This window comes from Lissotriton helveticus, chromosome 3_1 (assembly GCF_964261635.1).
Source record: "Lissotriton helveticus chromosome 3_1, aLisHel1.1, whole genome shotgun sequence".
Classification (NCBI taxonomy): domain Eukaryota; kingdom Metazoa; phylum Chordata; class Amphibia; order Caudata; family Salamandridae; genus Lissotriton; species Lissotriton helveticus.
Genome location: NC_136061.1, coordinates 507,446,699 through 507,465,969, shown reverse-complemented (window position 1 = coordinate 507,465,969; position 19,271 = coordinate 507,446,699). Strand labels below are relative to the sequence as shown.

Sequence of the window (19,271 nt, the reverse complement as noted above, 5' to 3'; positions counted from 1 at the left end):
TCATGTGTAATACAGCTCAGTATTACCGACTCAGGGTGCTGGTGACATTTTGAAACCATTCAGCGGCCGGCCTTGTGGCTTATGATATCACCAGGACTTCTCACCTCTCAATGACCATAATACAGATAGTTGCAATTTGGAAACAAGGCGTCATCTCATCAGGATCGAGCTCGGGTGTGAGCACAGATAATAAAAACCCAGTAAGCAGAAAGAAGATTAGGAGCGCTCTTGGGTTTTCAAAACGAGTACATTGATGACTCAGACAGACAAACCTAGTAAGGACAGACCCCTACTGAAAGGAGGGGGAAGAGGGCGAGGAAGAGACCTTGTGGTGGGGTCTCAGAGAAACCCTGCCTGGGTCCAAAAACCTTTTTCTGTAATTTTACCATGAATTTGCAGAGGATCTGCAAATCGGCACCAAATTATTATTAAAAATCAGGCGCAGGCTCTGGGGTGGGCCAGGGCTCGAGGAGACAAGGTTTTTTTTTGCAGGACGTGGCGAATGTAGCCTTTCTCCCCAGGTCGTTTTTGGCCCCAGACCCCATTCTCTGGAGCCCAAATTATGTTTTGAAAGGAAAGGGGCACACAGCCTATCTCCTTGGCACAAAGTCTCTTTAAGGGGAGGGGACACATGACCCCGAGGCCCCAGGCCATATTCGGGGCCCACAGTTTTTTTTAAAGGGTAGGGGGCCTGCACTGCCTCTAAATGCCTCAGGCGTATGAGAAGGGAATGGGACCACATTCTCTGGGGCTGGCTCGCCAGCTACATGCTGGGGAGCCCAGCCAGTGACACAGCGGTTTCCCTGACTTCACCAGCTCAGGCAGGGAAACCTTTCATTCCTCCCACTTGGCAGGAGCATTTTCAAAACTCCCACCACATGGAATAAAATACAAAGTTCGCTCCCAGTTGGTGGGAGCTTTGAAAATGCTCCCATCGGCTGGGGGCAGACTTTTTATCTGTTTCCCTGCCTGCAGTGATGCGGGTAAGGAAACATCAAAATATTGCTCCTGCTCAGGAGGTAGTAGGATAAGTACCTGCTCTATGTAGTCAGAAGAAATGCCAGCTGCCGCTGTATGCAGTGAGCTGGCTGTGGCTGCAGGTCTCCCATGTGGCCCCTAATGAATATTTATTAGGCGCCCCGGGTGGGTACCTGGGCACCCACCTTTAAGAAATGTGGACCCTGATAGACGGGGTCCCCAGGGACGTTAATGGCTCAGGTGGGGAGCCATGCAGCCACCTTTTTAAAAAGAAAAGTGTGCCCCGGTAGATGGAGTCTCTAGGGCCGTTAATGGCTCAGGTAGGGGTGAATGCAGCCACCTCCCCTTTATTTTAAGAAGAGGCCCTTAAGGATGGGGTTTCCTGGGCCTAATAAGGCTCCTAGGGTATGTGGACCCACTCCCCTTAAATAAAGGCAGAGGGGGTCCCCAGGGCCATGTGCCCCCTCCTCTTTAAAATGTATATTGTCCTGGTGATGTGGTCCTCAGGGACACATGGCCCCCTCTCCTTTTAAAAAAAAAAAGGTCTGGGGGATAGGGTCCCCAGAGTCAGGCCCTGTGGCCAACCCACCACCAAGCCTGGTTGAAGGCTGTGTGCATTGTGGGGCTAGCTGCATGCGGAGGTTGATCACAGGGCCTGGCTTCAGGCCAAGCCTTGTAGCCAACACCCCACTGCGCATGGTCAAAGGTCATGCGCAGTGTGGGGTTGACTGCCTTTAGAGGGGTTGGCTGGAGGGCCTCGCCACAGGCTAGGCCTTGTGGACATGGGCCAAGGCAACGCACAACATGGGGTTGACTGTTTGTGGGGGGCTTAGCTGTAGGAACTGCTGCCAATCCCCAGCCATGAATGGCCACGCACACCACACCTGCCACGCATGCCCGCTGCAGGTCGTGTACCCAGGCCAAGCCATTTGGTCAACCCCTTTCTGAAGGCAGCCAAACCCCTCACTATGCATGGCTTTCTGTCATGCAGTGCTGGGTTGACTTCAAGGCCTGGCCTACTGCCAGGCCCTGCATTCAACCTTTTAGCACAACCCCCCTCCTCACACCACTTTGTGTCCCAGGATCCTTATCCCCTGGGGCAAAAATATATTTGTAAAGGGGAGGGTGCGTGTTTCCCCTCCTGAGCCACAAAAGTCCCTGGGACCCCAATCTCCGGGCTTTTAATGGGAGTGGGTGCACAACCCCACCTTTAGGTAATAGTGGCCCCTTAAGCCCCATCTCCTGGGCAGGCACTTGAATGCAAGGGAGGGACCCCCCTCCCCGAGCCTTACTAGGCCCTGGGAACCAGGGCGAATGCCATAAAAAGGAGAGGGATGCACAGCTCCCCTCCCAAACATTATTAGGTCCTGTGGACCCCACCGCTGTGGACTATTGTCATTAAATAGGAAATGCCTTCTTCTCAAATTTTATCAGGCCCTAGAGACCCCATCCCTGATGCCATACATCATTAAAAAGGGTAGAGGGTCACAGGGTAACTAGCATTGCTCCAACCGGAAGGGAGCTGCTGCTTATGCTTGTTCCCTCTGGACGGGAGAAATATCTGTTTCCCTGCCTGCAGGAGTGAGGGCTGGAAACCAGAAGTCTGCTTCCACTTGGTAGAGCAATTTTAAAGCTCCCACCGAGTGAGAGCAGACATGTCTTCCTTGCCTGTGCTGCTGTAGGCAGCGAAGGCATGATTGCTCCCATCTGGCTGGAGACTTTAAAATGCTCCAACCGGGGGGGGGGGGGAGTAAACACATGTTTCCCTCCCACACTCATGCGGGCAGGGAATCTACTGTGTCCTGGGTGTGGACTCCCCAGGGCAGAGTTATTGAGCGGAGCCCAGGGAATGGGATCTACATGGCTATAAGAGGCTCAGGAAAGAGGTACATGGCTCCCTCCTTCTTTTAAATGTTGTTCTGCCCTGAGAAATAGTGTCCCCATGGCCTATTAGACTTGGGGAGTGGGTCCATCTGGCCTCCTCCCCTTATTTATTGTTATGGCCCTGGGGACTAAGGTCTATGGGGCCTTTTTAGGTGCGAGGAGGTGGGCGATGGGGTTCCCAAAGCATAATTCATCTAGTCACCTTATTAGACCCAATATAAGCCCCGAGCATTTTACCTTAAGTTAAATCCTCACATTGGCCAATTTTTATATTGGTGCATGATGTATACCTCTTAACATGTTTATTTTAATTATAGTCATCTTTTAAATATTGCTGCACTTTTAACTTAAACGAATTGGACTGCATCAAGTTTTTTCTGGATCTTTACAACAAAAACAAACTCAATTAAACAGCTAAGAGCTAATATATTGTGCTTAGGGTATTGAACTGCTTATTGTTTGAACTATAAAACCTGTTGTGGAGCATTTACTAGTGGTATATAAAATAAGGCATTGTATTTTGCAGTTAGTAAATCTGGCAAATATGTCTGAATTCTTTGCCTTTTGGCTAGGTTTGGAAATACCATGTACACACATTCATTCATACATAAAAACTTGTCAAGTGCTTGTGTGATACTATGTGCAAGTCTATAAATGGATATTGTGCATCGCTCTGATGGTCAGTTATATTGAGGGTTACCCTGATATTGATTTATAATAATGTGTGGGCAAAATGATCCTTGTTGAACCTTTTGCTATTTATAACTGTTTTACTATGCCACACACATTTCAAAGAAGCCTTTTTCTCCTTTTAAATGGAAGTTCAGTGTGATAACAGATGTTATCTGCTTTTATTGTGACAACAGATGTTATCTGCTTCCAAATGAGTTTTCAGTAAGATATGGTCATGGGCACAATTGCTTTCTTTATGTGATAGGAGTTTTTGCCAACTGTCATTTTATTTGATTTTTTTCATGCATGAGAAGGTTAAGTGATTTACTCAAAATCACAGGGGTGCTGTGCCTAGATGTAAAGAGCATTGGGAAAGCCAATAGGTCTCGCCTTTGAGACTATCAGCTTTGCCATTGCCTATTGTTCATGCTGTAAAGCATAGGCTTTGCTAGCTTTGGCATTGATTTGTAGTCATCCTGTATAGCAGCATGGTGGGAGGGCGGCACGAACAAAATAATAATTTTGTTGGCCTATGATGCCTCCAGTGCTAATTTAAAAAGGTGCATTGCCCTGACTGCTCCATGGAGCTTTTTTAATTAGTTTTACCCACATTGCAAATCATCCATGCTGCTGTTCAGCATGGTTAGAAAACCTTGACATGGCAAGTGGCTCTCATAGGCGATTCCTTTTGGCTGTACAAGTGCTAGTTTAAGCTCCAGGCAGAAGGTGGCGCTTGAGTGAAATTAATATTAATCCTTGGGCTGTGCAATTTTCTTTAGTTTATCCTTAACATTAACGTTTTATGGAATAACTTGGTTGAGTGGGCCATAGCAGATGAGCAACACATGAGAAAATCTAGAAGAGACGATAAGTTGACAGAGGACTTAGCAGAGAGATTTGAAATGCTGACCTGGTTAACTGCTCCCAAAAATAACAGGCCCTCTTAAAGGAAAACTATATAAATTGTTGGAATCAAAGATATATGGCGAAGAAAATTCTATGATTTACTCCATCACATGAGTAGTGCCCCAACATTGCTAACTCTTGAGAAAGTCTACCGTATTTAGTCTTTGACGCCCACCAAACAAAAGGATATAATGTTGAATGAGTGCACACTGTGAAGCTGAGTCAAGATGCAGGGAATGGGTGAACACTGTGTCCCGCTATTTCAGAAGTGAAACGTCACTACTCGTTGCCGTAAGTGTTGTGTCAGCTCGAGAAAAGAAGGGGAAAACATGCAGTGCAGAAGAAAAGATTTTAATAGGGCACAGCCATTGAATGTGCATATCAGTGATCGATTGACACAATTTCCCCACAGCCCTCAAAACTACCCAGTGCTGTAGAATGAGGCAGCAGAGTTCTATGATGCTGTGACGTTACATACCACCCACGGTCACTACAATAGAGATCACCTCCCTCCAGGTCATAAGGACACTGTTTTCAGTTCTGGGCTTTTTTGATATGACCTAGTATATTCTTTGGACCATAGTCTTTGTTTAGTTCAATTGAACTAATTAGACAAACACATATGAAATCAATGATTGTGGGTGTGTAAGGTTCAGGACAAGAGAAATTTTTTGTTCTGACATTGAGGTCCATACCATAGGATTTTTCTTGCTCATTTGTACTGCAAAAACTGCCTGATGAAGGTCCTTGACCTTTGCTGGAAGACACCTGTTTGAGAAGGGTTCCTTATTTGGTATATTGTAAATTGGACAGCATGTTTTCAGCACGAAATCTGACTGTGAAGAACTCATTTATTTTCTGGCATCCAATATGAACACTGCTCTGACCCAAAAAATGCTGCCATACTGGATTCCAGGGGAAGGGCAATGTGAGCATACACCACACTCAGAAAAAAATACCTAATTTGACTGGACCAATATCCAGGTTAAGGGCCTCAAACTGCATTCCATGAGTTTCAACTTTGAATGTTCTGCACACTATGGGCATGGATCAGCAAAAATCTGTGGGCACAAAAGGTTGATTTCCCATTCAATTGTCCGTTAAGTAGAACACAATAATTGCAGGCCTGGGTCCATGCACTTAGGTACTCTGGGTATGTTTAGTGGCTCAAGGCATGGTGAAAAAACATGCCGTTGGTAACCATGGGACAAGATTGGGGTCTGTGTCCAGTTGAGACTGCATTAATGGCCCCTGGTTCAGTGCTTTCTCAGATGCCATGCTAGTGACCTCAGCCAAAGGTCTTTCCATAGTCATGATGGACAGGTGTGCTGGTCAAAAGCAACATTCCCCCGTGGACTTAGGCCATGCCCAGCAGGTACCGTAGGCAGTGATAAAGGGCACAACTAATGACTGATGGGCAGATTCAGTGGCTGCTAGGCAAAATTACAGAGTTTTCCCAGGAAGTACCCCTATAATGTCTTCTGTGCACAGAATATAGCTAAAAGTCATTGTTATTGTTATTGTTATTATGTTGGATTTATATCGCGCCAATCACCTGCAGGTCTCTAGGCGCTCGGAAATCGATGGTATTCATACAATAACTATGTGTCCCACAAGAAGGTAGTGCAGCAGCCAGCCTATATTGCGACCAAGGCCCTCCCAAACAGTAATGTCTTTAGACACTTTCTGAACCGCAGGAGATTCACCTCTCTGCGTAGTCCCTCAGGCAGCTTATTCCATAGTTGAGGGACCAACACAGAGAATGTTCTCCCTCCCTTGGTTACCAGTTTGTAGCGAGGGCAGATCAGCAGCTGAGAATCAGAGGATCTAAGTTTTCTTTTTGGACTATACACTTCCAGACGGTCTCTGATATAAACAGACTCTTAAACTCTACCCTCTCTTTTATAGGGAGCCAATGTAAGCTCCGTAATAGGGGAGAGGCCTTAGTCCTTCTGGGGAGTCTAAAGATCAGTCGCGCCGCGTCGTTCATCGCGACCTGTAATCTGTTCATCAGGGTTTTAGGGAGGCCTAAATAAAGGACATTCCCATAGTCTATTCTTGACATGATGGTCGCTGCTACAACTGTTCGCAATATAGCCTGAGAAAGAACGGGCACTAGTTTACGTAGCTGCCTGATGATGTTCGTGCAGCTCCCAACAACAGCGGAGATTTGGCTGCCCATTGACAAATCGCAATCCAGCCTAATCCCCAAACTCTTTACATTCGCACTTGGCTTCGGAGTTGGCCCTAACTCCTGTGGCCAGTAGAAATCACTCCAAGGTGAGGTGGTAGATGGAATTACCAATACCTCAGTCTTATCTGGGTTGATCTTCAGCAGATTTCTCGTCATCCACCCGACCGTATATCTCAAGATATTCTGCGCTTGAAGCTGCGCGGCCTCAGTGTTATCGATACTCAGTACAAGCTGAGTATCGTCAGCGTAGTTAAAGACTCTACAGCCCATACTGGCCAGAGATGCAATCAGAGGTTGAAGGTATAAGTTAAACAGTAGTGGGGACAATGCAGAGCCCTGAGGCACCCCACACTCTAAAGTCCCCACGTCTGATATCAGATTCCCCATTTGTATCCTCTGTGTTCTTCCCAGAAGAAAAGATTTCAGCCAGTTAAAAACCTCGCCTTTGACCCCAAAGTTGTCTAGTCTTTCCAGGAGCAGGGCATGGCTGACAGTGTCGAACGCCGCCGACAGATCTAAAAGAATCAGGGCGCTCGGTTTCTTAATGTCAGCCATGCCTCTCAATTCATCCAGCACCGAGAGCATCACCATCTCGGTACTGTGGTGTGCTCGAAACCCTGCCTGTCGTTCGTGGAGTAAACAATGAGACTCCACGTGAAGAGATAAAAACTTCAGGACATGCTGTTCTAAGATTTTAGAAAGAAAGGGCAACTGGGAGATCGGTCTATAGTTCTTCAAGACCGCAGGATCCGCGCCAGGTTTCTTCAACAAGGGCCTAACTCGCGCTTCTTTAAATTCAGCTGGTAGATACCCCGTTTCTAAAGATCTATTAAGGAGAGAGATAAGACGTTCCTCCAAGATGGGGCGGGCCATACGAAATACACTAGGGGGGCATGGGTCTGCTAGGGAACCAGACTTAGTTCTACCCATCAATTGCTCCAAGCTCAACACATCAATCTCGGGGAACTCCACGATAGTACAGTCCATGGGATTATGGAAATCAGGGTATAGGACAGATCCATTTAACGTATAGCTTTTTATTTCCGTGATGTTGTTCTCCACTTTTTCTAAGAAGTATCCCTGAAAGGTATTGCAGTCTATAGTGGTGCCTGAGCATTCTGGTTTTTTGCTCAGCTCAGATAAAATTTTAAAAGTCTCTTTCTGGACATTCCCAGCTTTATTTAGACGGGACTCGTAGTACTCCGCCTTTGCTTGCAATATAAGTTTTTTGTATCTGTGAAGGGAGGCTTTATACTGATCCCTAGCTATGTCATGTTTAGTTTTCCTCCAGGATCTCTCCAAGGTCCGGAGTTTCCGTTTATGCTCTCTCAAGAGCGGAGTGAACCATGGAGCTCCTTTCCCTGGTCCTTTAGTGGGCTTGGTCATTTCGGGTGCTATCAAATCGGTAGCTTGACGCAGGCTCCACATTAAGTCCGTATGTTCTCGGTCCAGATTGCATCCAGCGACAAAGGGTCGGGCCACTTCCGGAAAAGTCTCGGTCAGGGTTATTAAATCAACCTTATCCCATTTACGGATTTTCCTGACTCCCCGAGACGAATCACTTAAATGTCCATTGATCTAGACCTCACAATTCACTAAATAGTGATCAGTCCATATACATGGTAAAACACCACTAAGGGTAACGTCATATCTTTGGTGCAGTGTTCACTGGATATGGTGGCAAGATGCGACTAGAGTTACTGAGCACAAATAACATGCATGCTCAGTGGGTACTGCAATAAGGGCTATAGAGCACATACCTAATATAATACCAGGGTGTGAAGCTGCAAGGCACATGGCAGAAGTACCTCTATTGTGTCCTAGATTCTCTTTTCGGTTTCCCTTCTAATTAAATGGCCTCCACTTCTCAAATTCATATTTAATTATTAATGTAGGTATTTATATATTTATTTATATTCATTTTTAGGTCAAGCATTCAAGACCTCTTTTATATACTTTAGTATATACTTATATGTGTATGTACTTTGTGGGCTCTGGAGATTAGCCTTATGACGTGTCTGCTTCCGCTCAGGTTTTTTTTTCTGTTCAACTGTCTCTATTTAACTGTCTTGTAGAAAACAACCAGTAGAGGTCAGTAAAATACCAGGATTGCGTTCTGCTTGTTCAGCTGCCTCTATTGAACTGTCTTTATAGAAAAGGGCCAGAAGAGGTCAGTAAAGTACCAGAATTGCTTTCTGCCGAGGGGCTTTCTTTTTTTATTTTTCTGGCAACTGCCTCTATTTAACTTTCTTGATAGAAAACGACCAGCCGAGGTCAGTAAAATACCAGAATCCTAGCATTCTCTAGATTCCAGTCCATTGAAATTGTCTTTCATGAGCACCCGTAGACAATAATATTTTTTTCAAATTTTATATTTTCAGTGATATGACTACTGCAGGCCCTAATTTTATATTAAAAACAGAGCTTTGGGATATACCATTTCCAGCTGAAAGGCAATATTTCTCTCCATGTGTTCCCATACCTGGTGTGTCACGCTGTTTGGTGCTTAGTTTCCCTCCATGTTAAAGAACAGTAGATGTTTCAGCACCCACGCTAATGTGCTGCATAGCTCAATACATATAAGGTCCCAAAGGTGAGACCGATTGCATTGCAAATGCTTGTTACTAGTGTGTAGTAGCACTAAACTTATACTTTAACATTTGTGTTAAAGATTTAATTACAATGCAACATTGGTGAAGTACTACCTGTAGGTAGAGAGGAGATTTCTTTACATATTAATTATTGTCGTTTTTAAATTGAAGGACTTTCTAGTCCGTTCAAGCGCAGATCTACTGTTTTCTGTGAGGGCGGAAGATATCATTGTTCTTGCAAGCATGGCCTTTATTTTATCCAGGTGACATCTGATTAGATAATCCAAGACCCATGTCGCATTTTCTTTCCAAATCATACTGTTTATTCTGACTAAGGTGACAAAAGACGGTCTAAATACATCAAATAAATACAAAACCGAAATCGCTTACCAACCCTTTGAGACACCGACCATTCAGTATCCTGTGGAGAAAACAGGTTATAACACAGTTAATGTTCCACTACACTGTTTCCATATGGTTTTGTATTCGATCAAGTGAGTTAAAGATAAAATACAGAAAGTCATGTATTTACCAGTTGTTCGATAATTGCAATGTTAATGTTTGCTTAAGCGTATGTGTGCATTAGATGTTTCTGTCCGTCACCGCAATAAAGCCACTTATCTGACAGCGTCTGTCTTCTCCCTTAGGTGTGTCTGCAACATCGACTGTTCTCACATCAGCTTCAACCCGGTGTGCGCTTCCGACGGGAAATCGTATGATAATCCGTGTCAAATCAAGGATGCATCGTGCCAGAAACAGGAGAAAATTGAAGTCAAGTATTTGGGTCGATGTCAAGGTAACGCAGAGTTCATTTCAATGACGCTCTTTCCTTTCCCGCCGTGGAAAGGAGGCGCCGCGCATTGGTATGCGCGGCATCCCTGGCGTGTAATGGACACATTGAATGTATTGTGTGATAGAGACGGGAAAGGGCAGGATAAAAGGTCACTTTGCAAGAATCAGATCACCCGAGACCCCTGCTGGGCGACGGCGGCACGTTTATGAAAAGACAAAGGTGTTTCAGAAGCTGGCCGACCCATGAATAATGCAGGAGGATGCACTTGGCCAGTCGCGGGAAAGAATTTCCAGAAGAAAATTAGTATTAACAAGTTAGCCAAGTCTTAGCCACAACCCGCAGCTAGCAGGTCCTCTGCTCATTCTTTCATCATTTCCAAATTATCCAAGAGCCCTGGCAAAGCTAATAGGTCTGATCTTTGTAGCGCTTAATTTGAGCTAAATGGTGCCGGTGGGAGACAACGGCACTGTTTTTTGAGGACAGATACTTATTTTTCCTTTATCAGATATTTACAAGGAAAATCGCACATATCGAAAGACGAAGGTAGAAAGATATGACAAAACAGTCTCAAACAAGAATATGCTGGTGCGAAAAAAAGGGGCAGGGAGTGTGTTGAGGTGGATTAAGGCGTGCCGACCTTGGCATTTGGCTCGTCAATGTTTAAATGTACCACCTGCCAGCTTCTGAGCAGAACTTTGGGCACCGGAACTCTTTCCTTCTCAAATTAACCACCGCACCTTTGTGGCCCTTTGGTCTTGCCAATGGTTTTTTGCCATGTTGCACAGCATCCCTGATGCTGTGCAACATGGCTAATGTTAAGAAAAAGCACTGATGCGGGCGGACCCTCATTTTGTATGTGCGCATACCCCACAGGGACAGGTTTACAACATGATCCAAGTTGGATTGGTAACAAAAAATAAACAAAAATACCCCAAAACCATTTTTTGAAGCATGCGTGGAGGACAGAAGCAATGGGGTGGCAGAAGTAACACCAATGAAGACCGTGAGGAGCCAAAGCAATATGGGGAGGTGGCAGGCAGGCAGGCCTAAGCTACATCAGGTTTGATGAGAGGGAGGTGGAAGCAACAGGGTGGCGGGGAGGAGATTTGGAGAAGCAACATTGGGGTTGTGGGAAAGCAACATGGTGGTTGCAGATGAGGGAAAGGACAACAGGGAGAGAGAAGGATGACTTGGTGGGGGACAGCAGCACAGAGGGCATGGGGAGGCAATAAGGAGAAGCACTCCATTGTTCGACACAGGAAGGAAGAAGGGGAGAAGCACTTGAAGGACAGCTACACAAGTGCATTAGGAGAGAAGTACATGAGGGATAGAGCTCGAAAACACATGCCCTCTCAAGAGGTGCTTAACGAAAACAAAAAATGTGCTTGAAAAGTAAGCTGAAGAAGCACAGATGTCAGTCAGTCAAAAAGATTTGTAAAGACGCAACGCTCCATGGAAGGTAAAAATACAAGAAAAATACATAATTGACAAGCTAACACAAATAAGAAGCAAGCGAGAGTGACAGGAAAGCCAACTAATGGTTAGCAATGGGCAGAATCCCTTATATGTTCTATGCTGGCCACAATATGCCTTACAACAGAGAGCCCATGCACTATCTATTAGGCGGAAGCGAAAAATGGGTGCCCCTCAGTTAGGAATCAGAAAACTACTTTTATCATAAGCATAAACACGATGGGACCCGGTCACGAAGGTAAATTCAGTCGTAAACATAAGTTTACAATCAAATGTATCTTTTGTTTACTCCTGCAAGAAACCACAAAGGGAAGGCATTAGCCCATTTATTTCTGAAGAGATCTCTACCACTTTCCTACTCCAGAGGCAGGAAACTGGGAGTTGCAATGCATGGTTAGCCTTGGATGTTTGTCTGCATATATAAGCTCCTCTCATATGACTTTCCATCCAGGAAAGAGTCAATTTATACTCATTCTAGGGGCTGATGTAAATCCCTTTTATCGATGGCAATAGGAATGAATCACCTCCAAATTTGGCGAGAGTGTAGGGAAGAGGTTTCTACATGGGGAAAAGGTTTTTCCATGTGGAGGAAAAAAACAAAATGTCAGAGCTAACCATGCCTTGCAACACCCACTTTTGCATCCCTTGACTGGGATTTAAGGGAGTAGAGAAACCTGCAAATGTATAGAGGTTACCGCCTGCCTTAATATAGTCCTGGAAGGTAAAAAAGTTAAATCTAGTTGTAAATGTACATTTGTAACTAAATTTACCCTTGTGGCTTTTGGTCGGTGTGAGTTGGAAACTATGCTTTTGTTAAAATTTGCAAATCATGCTGCAGATGATGAATTTTGTAGCAACAAAATGCCATGGCTGTAAACTTGCAAACTTTCAGTCGCCCTGATTCTATTGAATATTAAAAGAATTCCAACAATTGGGTAGTAAGGTATTTCTGCGCAATGTTCGATGGTTTAGGTGTTTCTATTGCCAATTATTTTGCACTCTGCTACTGAAGGAGTCCAGACAGCCACCACCCTGTACTGCCTGATTGCAATCTGTGACAATTGCATAAATAAAGTCTCGTTTTGGTTGGTCTCCCTGAGCAAGGAAGTATGTGGTTTGTCTTATATTGTATGTCTTATATTGTATGACAATACTAATAAATGATCAGTTCAAACAATAACAATTATTCCGATAGAATGTCCGTGGCAAACTTTATTCTTCTTATGATGCCTTTCTCCACATGGACTCGTAAGACCGTTTTCTTCTTCTGATTCTGCGGGCGTGAGGCTGTTATATAGTGACAGAGACTGATAATGTCCCACGAAAAGATGTTGAAATAAGTGACATGCATTCCTTTGACTCACCTATAAGTGGTCTTCATTTCGCCTTAATACTATAACGGAAATTAACAAGTATAAAGATTATTGCTTTAGCCCTGAGGAAGTCTTTATTGGGTTGTACCAATGACAAAACATGCATGTTGGCTGTAGTGTTGTGATTTAAATACAAGAAAGAAGAAAACTGTCTTACGAGTCCATGTGGAGAAAGGCATCATAAGAAGAATAAAGTTTGCCACGGACATTCTATCGGAATAATTGTTATTGTTTGAACTGATCATTTATTAGTATTGTCATACAATATAAGACATACAATATAAGACAAACCACATACTTCCTTGCTCAGGGAGACCAACCAAAACAAGACTCTCTTGAATATTACATTAGAAAGAGAGGATGAGGGGGGAATAGCATAGTGGGCTTTAAAGCAGGAATGGCTGAAGACATACCCATGCTTGTTGCTTAAGAAACTGATATTTTCATGTTTGATTTTGCTCCAGCTAATACAAGTGTTTTTTAACCAAATATGGATAAAGGATGTGGCAGCTGGGTGGAAATGGACGAGGTCTGGAAAGTAATTTGGGACTTCCCAATTGATCAACCTACAAAATACTCTGTGTTCAACGTAGTGATCTATTTCTAGTAGATTCAACTGATGTCTCATTATAGATATGGCATTATTTTTATTCAGACAATAGATGATGTGTATTGTTCTCATTTGCGTTAGCTGAAGGTTCGGGGTAGTTATGTTGGAGACACTTGGAGATTGCACCACCCACTATTTTATTCTGGCATCACCACCGAAAGTAATATTAATTCGCAGGCTTAGATTGCTAGCAATGGTCAGATTTCTGATGAAACATAAAAATGGTATTAGGTAGGTTTTACAAGGGTCTGTGGTCTAAAAGATATCTGGGAGTCAAAAAGAACTCCCAGATTCCATGTCCCTTCAGCCAGAATAAGCCTTTACCTAGCTAGGAGGGCCAGCACAAATCCAGTGGTATCCTGGGGTTTTTGGTCAATGACTAAGATCTTGATTTTGCTACTGTTTAAGCGAAGGTCATTCAGTCTCATACAGCCTTTGATTGCTAGAAGCCAGTCAGTCGTTATAGTCTCATTGGAGTTGCTGCTATATGCGCCAGAAACTGAGTGTTGTCAATGTACATTCCTTCTTGTGCAGGTTGGTTATGCATGACATATATAGGAAAAACATTACCATTTTATTTTATATGAGTTTTGGCTATTTTGTGCTAATGCTAAGCTCATTTAGGAAGCATTTAAACCAATGCCACATGATTCTTGAGATGTTGAACCTGTTTCTCAGGCAACTTAGTAGAGCTTCATGGTGCACAGTATTGAAGGTCACAGATATGTCCAATAGAACTGCAACGGATTGCCCTTTTCTCCGCTGTCCACGATGGCTGTCTGCTCCTCGCAATGGCCGCAGCCTGTTCGGCACTGGATAGCAAGCTGACTGATTGCATGTGGTTCTGGAGCTGCCAGGCTACTTGTGTTTCCAGAATATTCGCTAGAAATGGAAGAGTAAAAATTGTTTGAAAGTATGTTGGACTCGAATGGTCCAGATTAGGTTTGAGTGAGGGGCCTATGGCTTTTTGTTCATAACACTGGGTAATGACCTCTCTGCAGTGAAGCATTGATTATGCAAGAGTTGCCTACTTCTGTAACACCTGCATTTTTAGTCATTAACGCAGCAGGGAATGTGTCTCTGATGTAGCTGATGGTCTGATTTTGTCTACACTTGTTGCCACGTCTTTACCAGCTATTAAATTGAAGGGCGCTTGTTTCCAGTATCGTCTGAGAGGGGATACATGGGTGAAGGATATATGTGTTTCAGATATCCAGGTTTTCTGTAGAAAGTAGACTGTCAGGAATTTACACAGAACTATTATGTTGCCCAAAGCGAAAACTACATCATAGGGGTAGGTAGTGGGTAGGTAGCTTGAGCACCATTAGATTCTCTGGTACGCAGCAAGGGAATCACTCTGATCTTTGATATTGCATTGTACTAATACCTCATGATTGAATTATTCTATTGCCCTATACCTTATAAACTGCCTGGCTCATCGCATTTGGCATGGTGGCAGAGAGGCCGAAAGTGTAAGTCCTGATTCCAGGCCAGCCGTTGAACTGGTGTCTGGAATGTGTTACCACCATATGGGTTTGGTGGGCTGTGTAACAGCAGCCAGGTTTTTTTCGACATATTTGTGTAGTGGCTTTGAGTTCTGCTATTTTATGCAACAAGAGTATTGACCTTTTCCTTCCCCAAGCCATCTCGACAACCATTGACAAATTGAGCTTGGGATCACCATTATCTCGTCTGTTCTCCTGAGTCTGACAGATCTATGGTGGAAGGTGTGGGTGCCTTATTACTGAATGTTTATGAACAGCTTTCTAGTCTGGGAAGAAAAATGGATCACCTCCAAATTTGTTGGGAGTGTAGTGGCAAGTCGTTTAGCCATGTGGAAAAGTATTTTCTCGGAGGATAAATGAGATATGGCCAAAGCAAACCATGCCTTGGAACACCCACTTATGCACCCCTTGAGTAGGATTTAAGGGTGCGGAGAATTCCTTACCTATAAATAGGCTGATTTAGTCCTGGAAGGTACAAAAAGGTAAATCTGGTCATAAATTTACATTTACAACTGCATTCTCATTTGTGAATAGGGCTTAAACACACTGCATGTCCATCTCTCTATTTCATCAATGAATACTAGTCAATTCCCTTGGAGACTAGTTAGTAATACAACCCAGAATTCCAAAGTGCTAGATCGGTCTAAATCAAACTTTCATGTTTAGAAACATCAAACACTTTTCTGAAAGTACATAGTCGATTAAATTGTTATATGTAATGTGCAAATACATTCCATGTGTCAAGCTTCTATGCGCATACAACAAAACAATTATAAATCAGAATATAATTAAAGGCCACAATGCTTACACATGGAATAACTTAGTATTCAGCAGTATACATTACACTGGAGAAGTTAATAACAATATATAAGAATTATTCTCAGGTTCACTGCTTTAATGATGCACCCTATAGCCACATCTCCTAGAAAGCCATATCCGGAGGCACATATATTACAGGTGCAAAACTGCTGAGTTGTTAAGTAATCTCTCAGAAAATGGCCATGCAGCCAAGAAGATAAATGCACTTTCTTTAAGTGCAACACAGATTTCCAGAGAGTGATTGAAATGATAGCTGGCACTCTCCCATAATTGGCAACACTGAATTCATAAATGCACTTTAACTGCGCCATACTTCACACGAACATGCAATTCATCACTAATTCTGTCACCTGTACAATTGTGCCCTTAAAATCTAGTTTTGGTGTGCAGCAGGATTTTCTCATAATCAGTTGTTTCATCTTTAATTTTGAACACCAGTTTTACAGGAACCATCTCACACTTACGATTACATTTTATTATAACTTTTTTTCCCAGAGAGAAGGTATATAAAGCTGGGATGGGTCCAATTTTACCCCGTAGTTTGACATTTCTTTTAGTTATTTTTGATTATTCTGTGAATGGTTATAATGCATGCAGTGGGTCTTTCCAAGAATGCACGTGTAGTCACAAGCGCACTGCGCAGCCATTAAGTTTGTGAGTCAGCATGCTTCTTGCTGAGTCAAAGTAAAATCTGTATGCAGTTATAAAGCCTAATGATATAAAAAAAATTGAAATGAAACCCGCAAACCACCAGGGAAAATTTGTCGTGGTCTCCAACTACTTGGTAAATACTATTAATTACCACCATCATTTTCTTTTAGAGTACTAATGCTTCCTCAGCAAGCACCACTTTTGTTCAGCATATCTGACAGTCTCAGGACACAGCATTCGTAGTATACCATGCAAGGGCATAGGGATTTTAAAGAATTAAGTTTATGTCTTGCTCCCTGTTAGGAATGATTCAGAAGGGGGTGGTGATGAACAGAGTGCCTGAATTAAGCAGACCACTCTTACCCAGTCCAAAGATCAGGGCTTGATCCATCACCGTTTTTTAGCTCACTGCACCATCCCAGCTCAGAACTTGGCTATATGCAAATTAGTCTGTTCCTGTCCCAGTGCATGATGGGAACAGGGCAAACCAAACTACCAAGCCAATTCTTGTACTGGGAAGGAAACAAGCTTCCGGGGACCGGTTTCTGCCATTTCAGGCGTCTTCGGCCCGGCTTGCTTGAATCCTGATGGTGCAATGAGCAAGGGACTCACATCTGAGTAAACCCTTCCACGCTTATGGTGGACAAAATGATTCAGGAATGGGCATCTCTAGTTGGTAGAGTAAGGTACCTTTGTCCAAAAAGGGACCCTTGCTTCTAGTCAGGGTAAGGGGGATACACACTTTAGATAACCCCTGCTCACCGCCTTGGTAGCTTGGCACGAGCAGACAGGCTTATCCCAAAGGCAATATGTAAAGTATTTGTAGCAAAACACTCAGAGTAACACTGAAAACAACCAAAAGGACACCACACCAGTTTAGAAAAAATAAAATATCTTTATCTAAACTTAACAAGACCAAAACAACAAAAATCCAACATGCACAGTTAATAATATGACTTTCAAAAGGTTTCAAGAACGTGTACCATAGAAAACTAGGGATGCGCGACTTTTTCACAAAGTACCTGAGGTTGCGTCAAAATTTGCAAGGCTAAACAGCCGCAGAGTCGGAAACAAAGAGTTGCGTCAACTGCTGAGAACTTGGGAAGGAGATGCAACAGTTCTGTGGCAAGCTGAGGATGAGTTGCGTCAAATCCGGGCTGTATGGGGAGTGATGGGTCGATTCTTCGTTAGAGTTCCGGTCGCAGGTAATGCGTTGGGAAAATTTGCCGCACAGGTACGTTGTGTGGAAATCCAGGATGTGTCGGCGATCGGTGCGGTGCCATCGAGGGGCACTTCATCAGTTTTTTCAGCCGAGATCACTCGATAGGTCGATTCTTGCAGCGGCGACCGGTGCTGCGTTGGTTTTGCAGCAGCACAGTGATGCGTGGAAATTCTTCATGCGCCATGGAGATGTGTCGGTAAAACAGCCACAAGAAGAGCGATGGGTCAATTTTTGCAACTCTTCAAGTTTCGTCTTCCTTCCACCTCCCAAACAGCAGCAACCTGAGGTCCAAACTAGTCCAGGCACCTCCGGGAAGATCAGAACTCACAGCAGCAGAGTTCAGGGGGACCCGGGGGGAGCCTTTGTGTCCCTGAAATGTCTGAACAGGACATCGGCACACACAGGCCCTTAGAGATCTGTTCAAGCAGGGAACACAGCACACAGCAAAGTCCTTCTCCTTCCTTGGCAGAAATGGCAACTGCAGGCCAACCCCACCCAGCACACAGCAAAGGGGCAGTACTTTTCCTCAGTCTCTCCAGCTCTACTCCTTGGCAAAGGGTCCTCTTCAATTCCAGGGATGATCTAAAGTTCTGGGGTCTGGGCCTCAATATTTATACAGCAGAATCCTTTGTCTCTAGTGGCAAAGAAGCCCTGTGCTCAATCTAAACCAGTTATGTCCTCTCTGGGCAGCTTCCTTGCATGAGATGGAGACAGCATTGTGGAAGGTAGACCACACCCATTCAGGTGAAAGGAAATCTCCTCCCCCTACTCTAAATGCAGCCCAGGCCTATTCAGCCCAGCCCTGACTCATCCAGATTCTCTGGAGCCAGTGGACAGAAACCCTGCGACAACCCCATATGTTGGCGTATGTTACTGGGCATGTATCCAACCGCAATATGGTAGCAGATTGCTGCACTTTATTTTACATTGAACTAACTGTATCGGGTGACTGCTGCTGCGTGGGAAATAACCACAGAATGTGCAACATTTTAGTATGCTTAGTAAATGATACACAGTTGTGTATTGAAGTAGACCCTTGCCATGAACAATGTGGCTATTTCATACTGTTTTGTATTTTCTTTGAAGTTCAGAAGAGTTTTGAAGCAGGCAATATGCAGACTTGATTGATTTGTCACATAGTTGTGCTGTTCATTCTTAGTTGTGATGTCGGGATTAGTAAATTGCAGTGATTTTAAAAACTGTGGGGTACCCTCTGACAGTTACAAAGTAACTTGATCAGGGGGAATGGATCGCACTAAAAAGAAATGTTCTGGTTCTTTTAGTAAATTAATTATGAGCAGGAACAACTGTATGCTCAAAACATGCTTAACCCACACATTGACAGAGATTTGTTTATTATTGTATTTTTGTGGGTTAGGCTTATTTTGGACTTCTTTTCATTCCGAGCTGCGTGTCTATTGTTGCACAGTCTACCGTGCACTAAGTGGCTTCTAGTGGTATGGCTTGAGAAGACGTGGGAATCATAGCAAAGTGGGTGTCAACTCTTCCTTAGAGCCAATATTTATATAGAAAGTAGCTCACTGGAATATTTGTATTACTGAGGAACCACTGGACTCTCAGAGGCAGGTGTTTCTGTGGA

General features: G+C 43.9%; 1 protein-coding gene across 1 annotated transcript in view; it reads left to right on the top strand.

Annotated features, from left to right (window-relative positions):
* Positions 1 to 19,271, top strand: part of TMEFF2 (transmembrane protein with EGF like and two follistatin like domains 2) — a 937,676-nt gene that overhangs the window by 624,210 nt on the left and 294,195 nt on the right. The window contains exon 6 of the mRNA XM_078680410.1: positions 9,873 to 10,021. Coding sequence (XP_078536536.1) covers positions 9,873 to 10,021 — 149 coding nt within the window. The remainder of the gene's footprint in view (positions 1 to 9,872; positions 10,022 to 19,271) is intronic.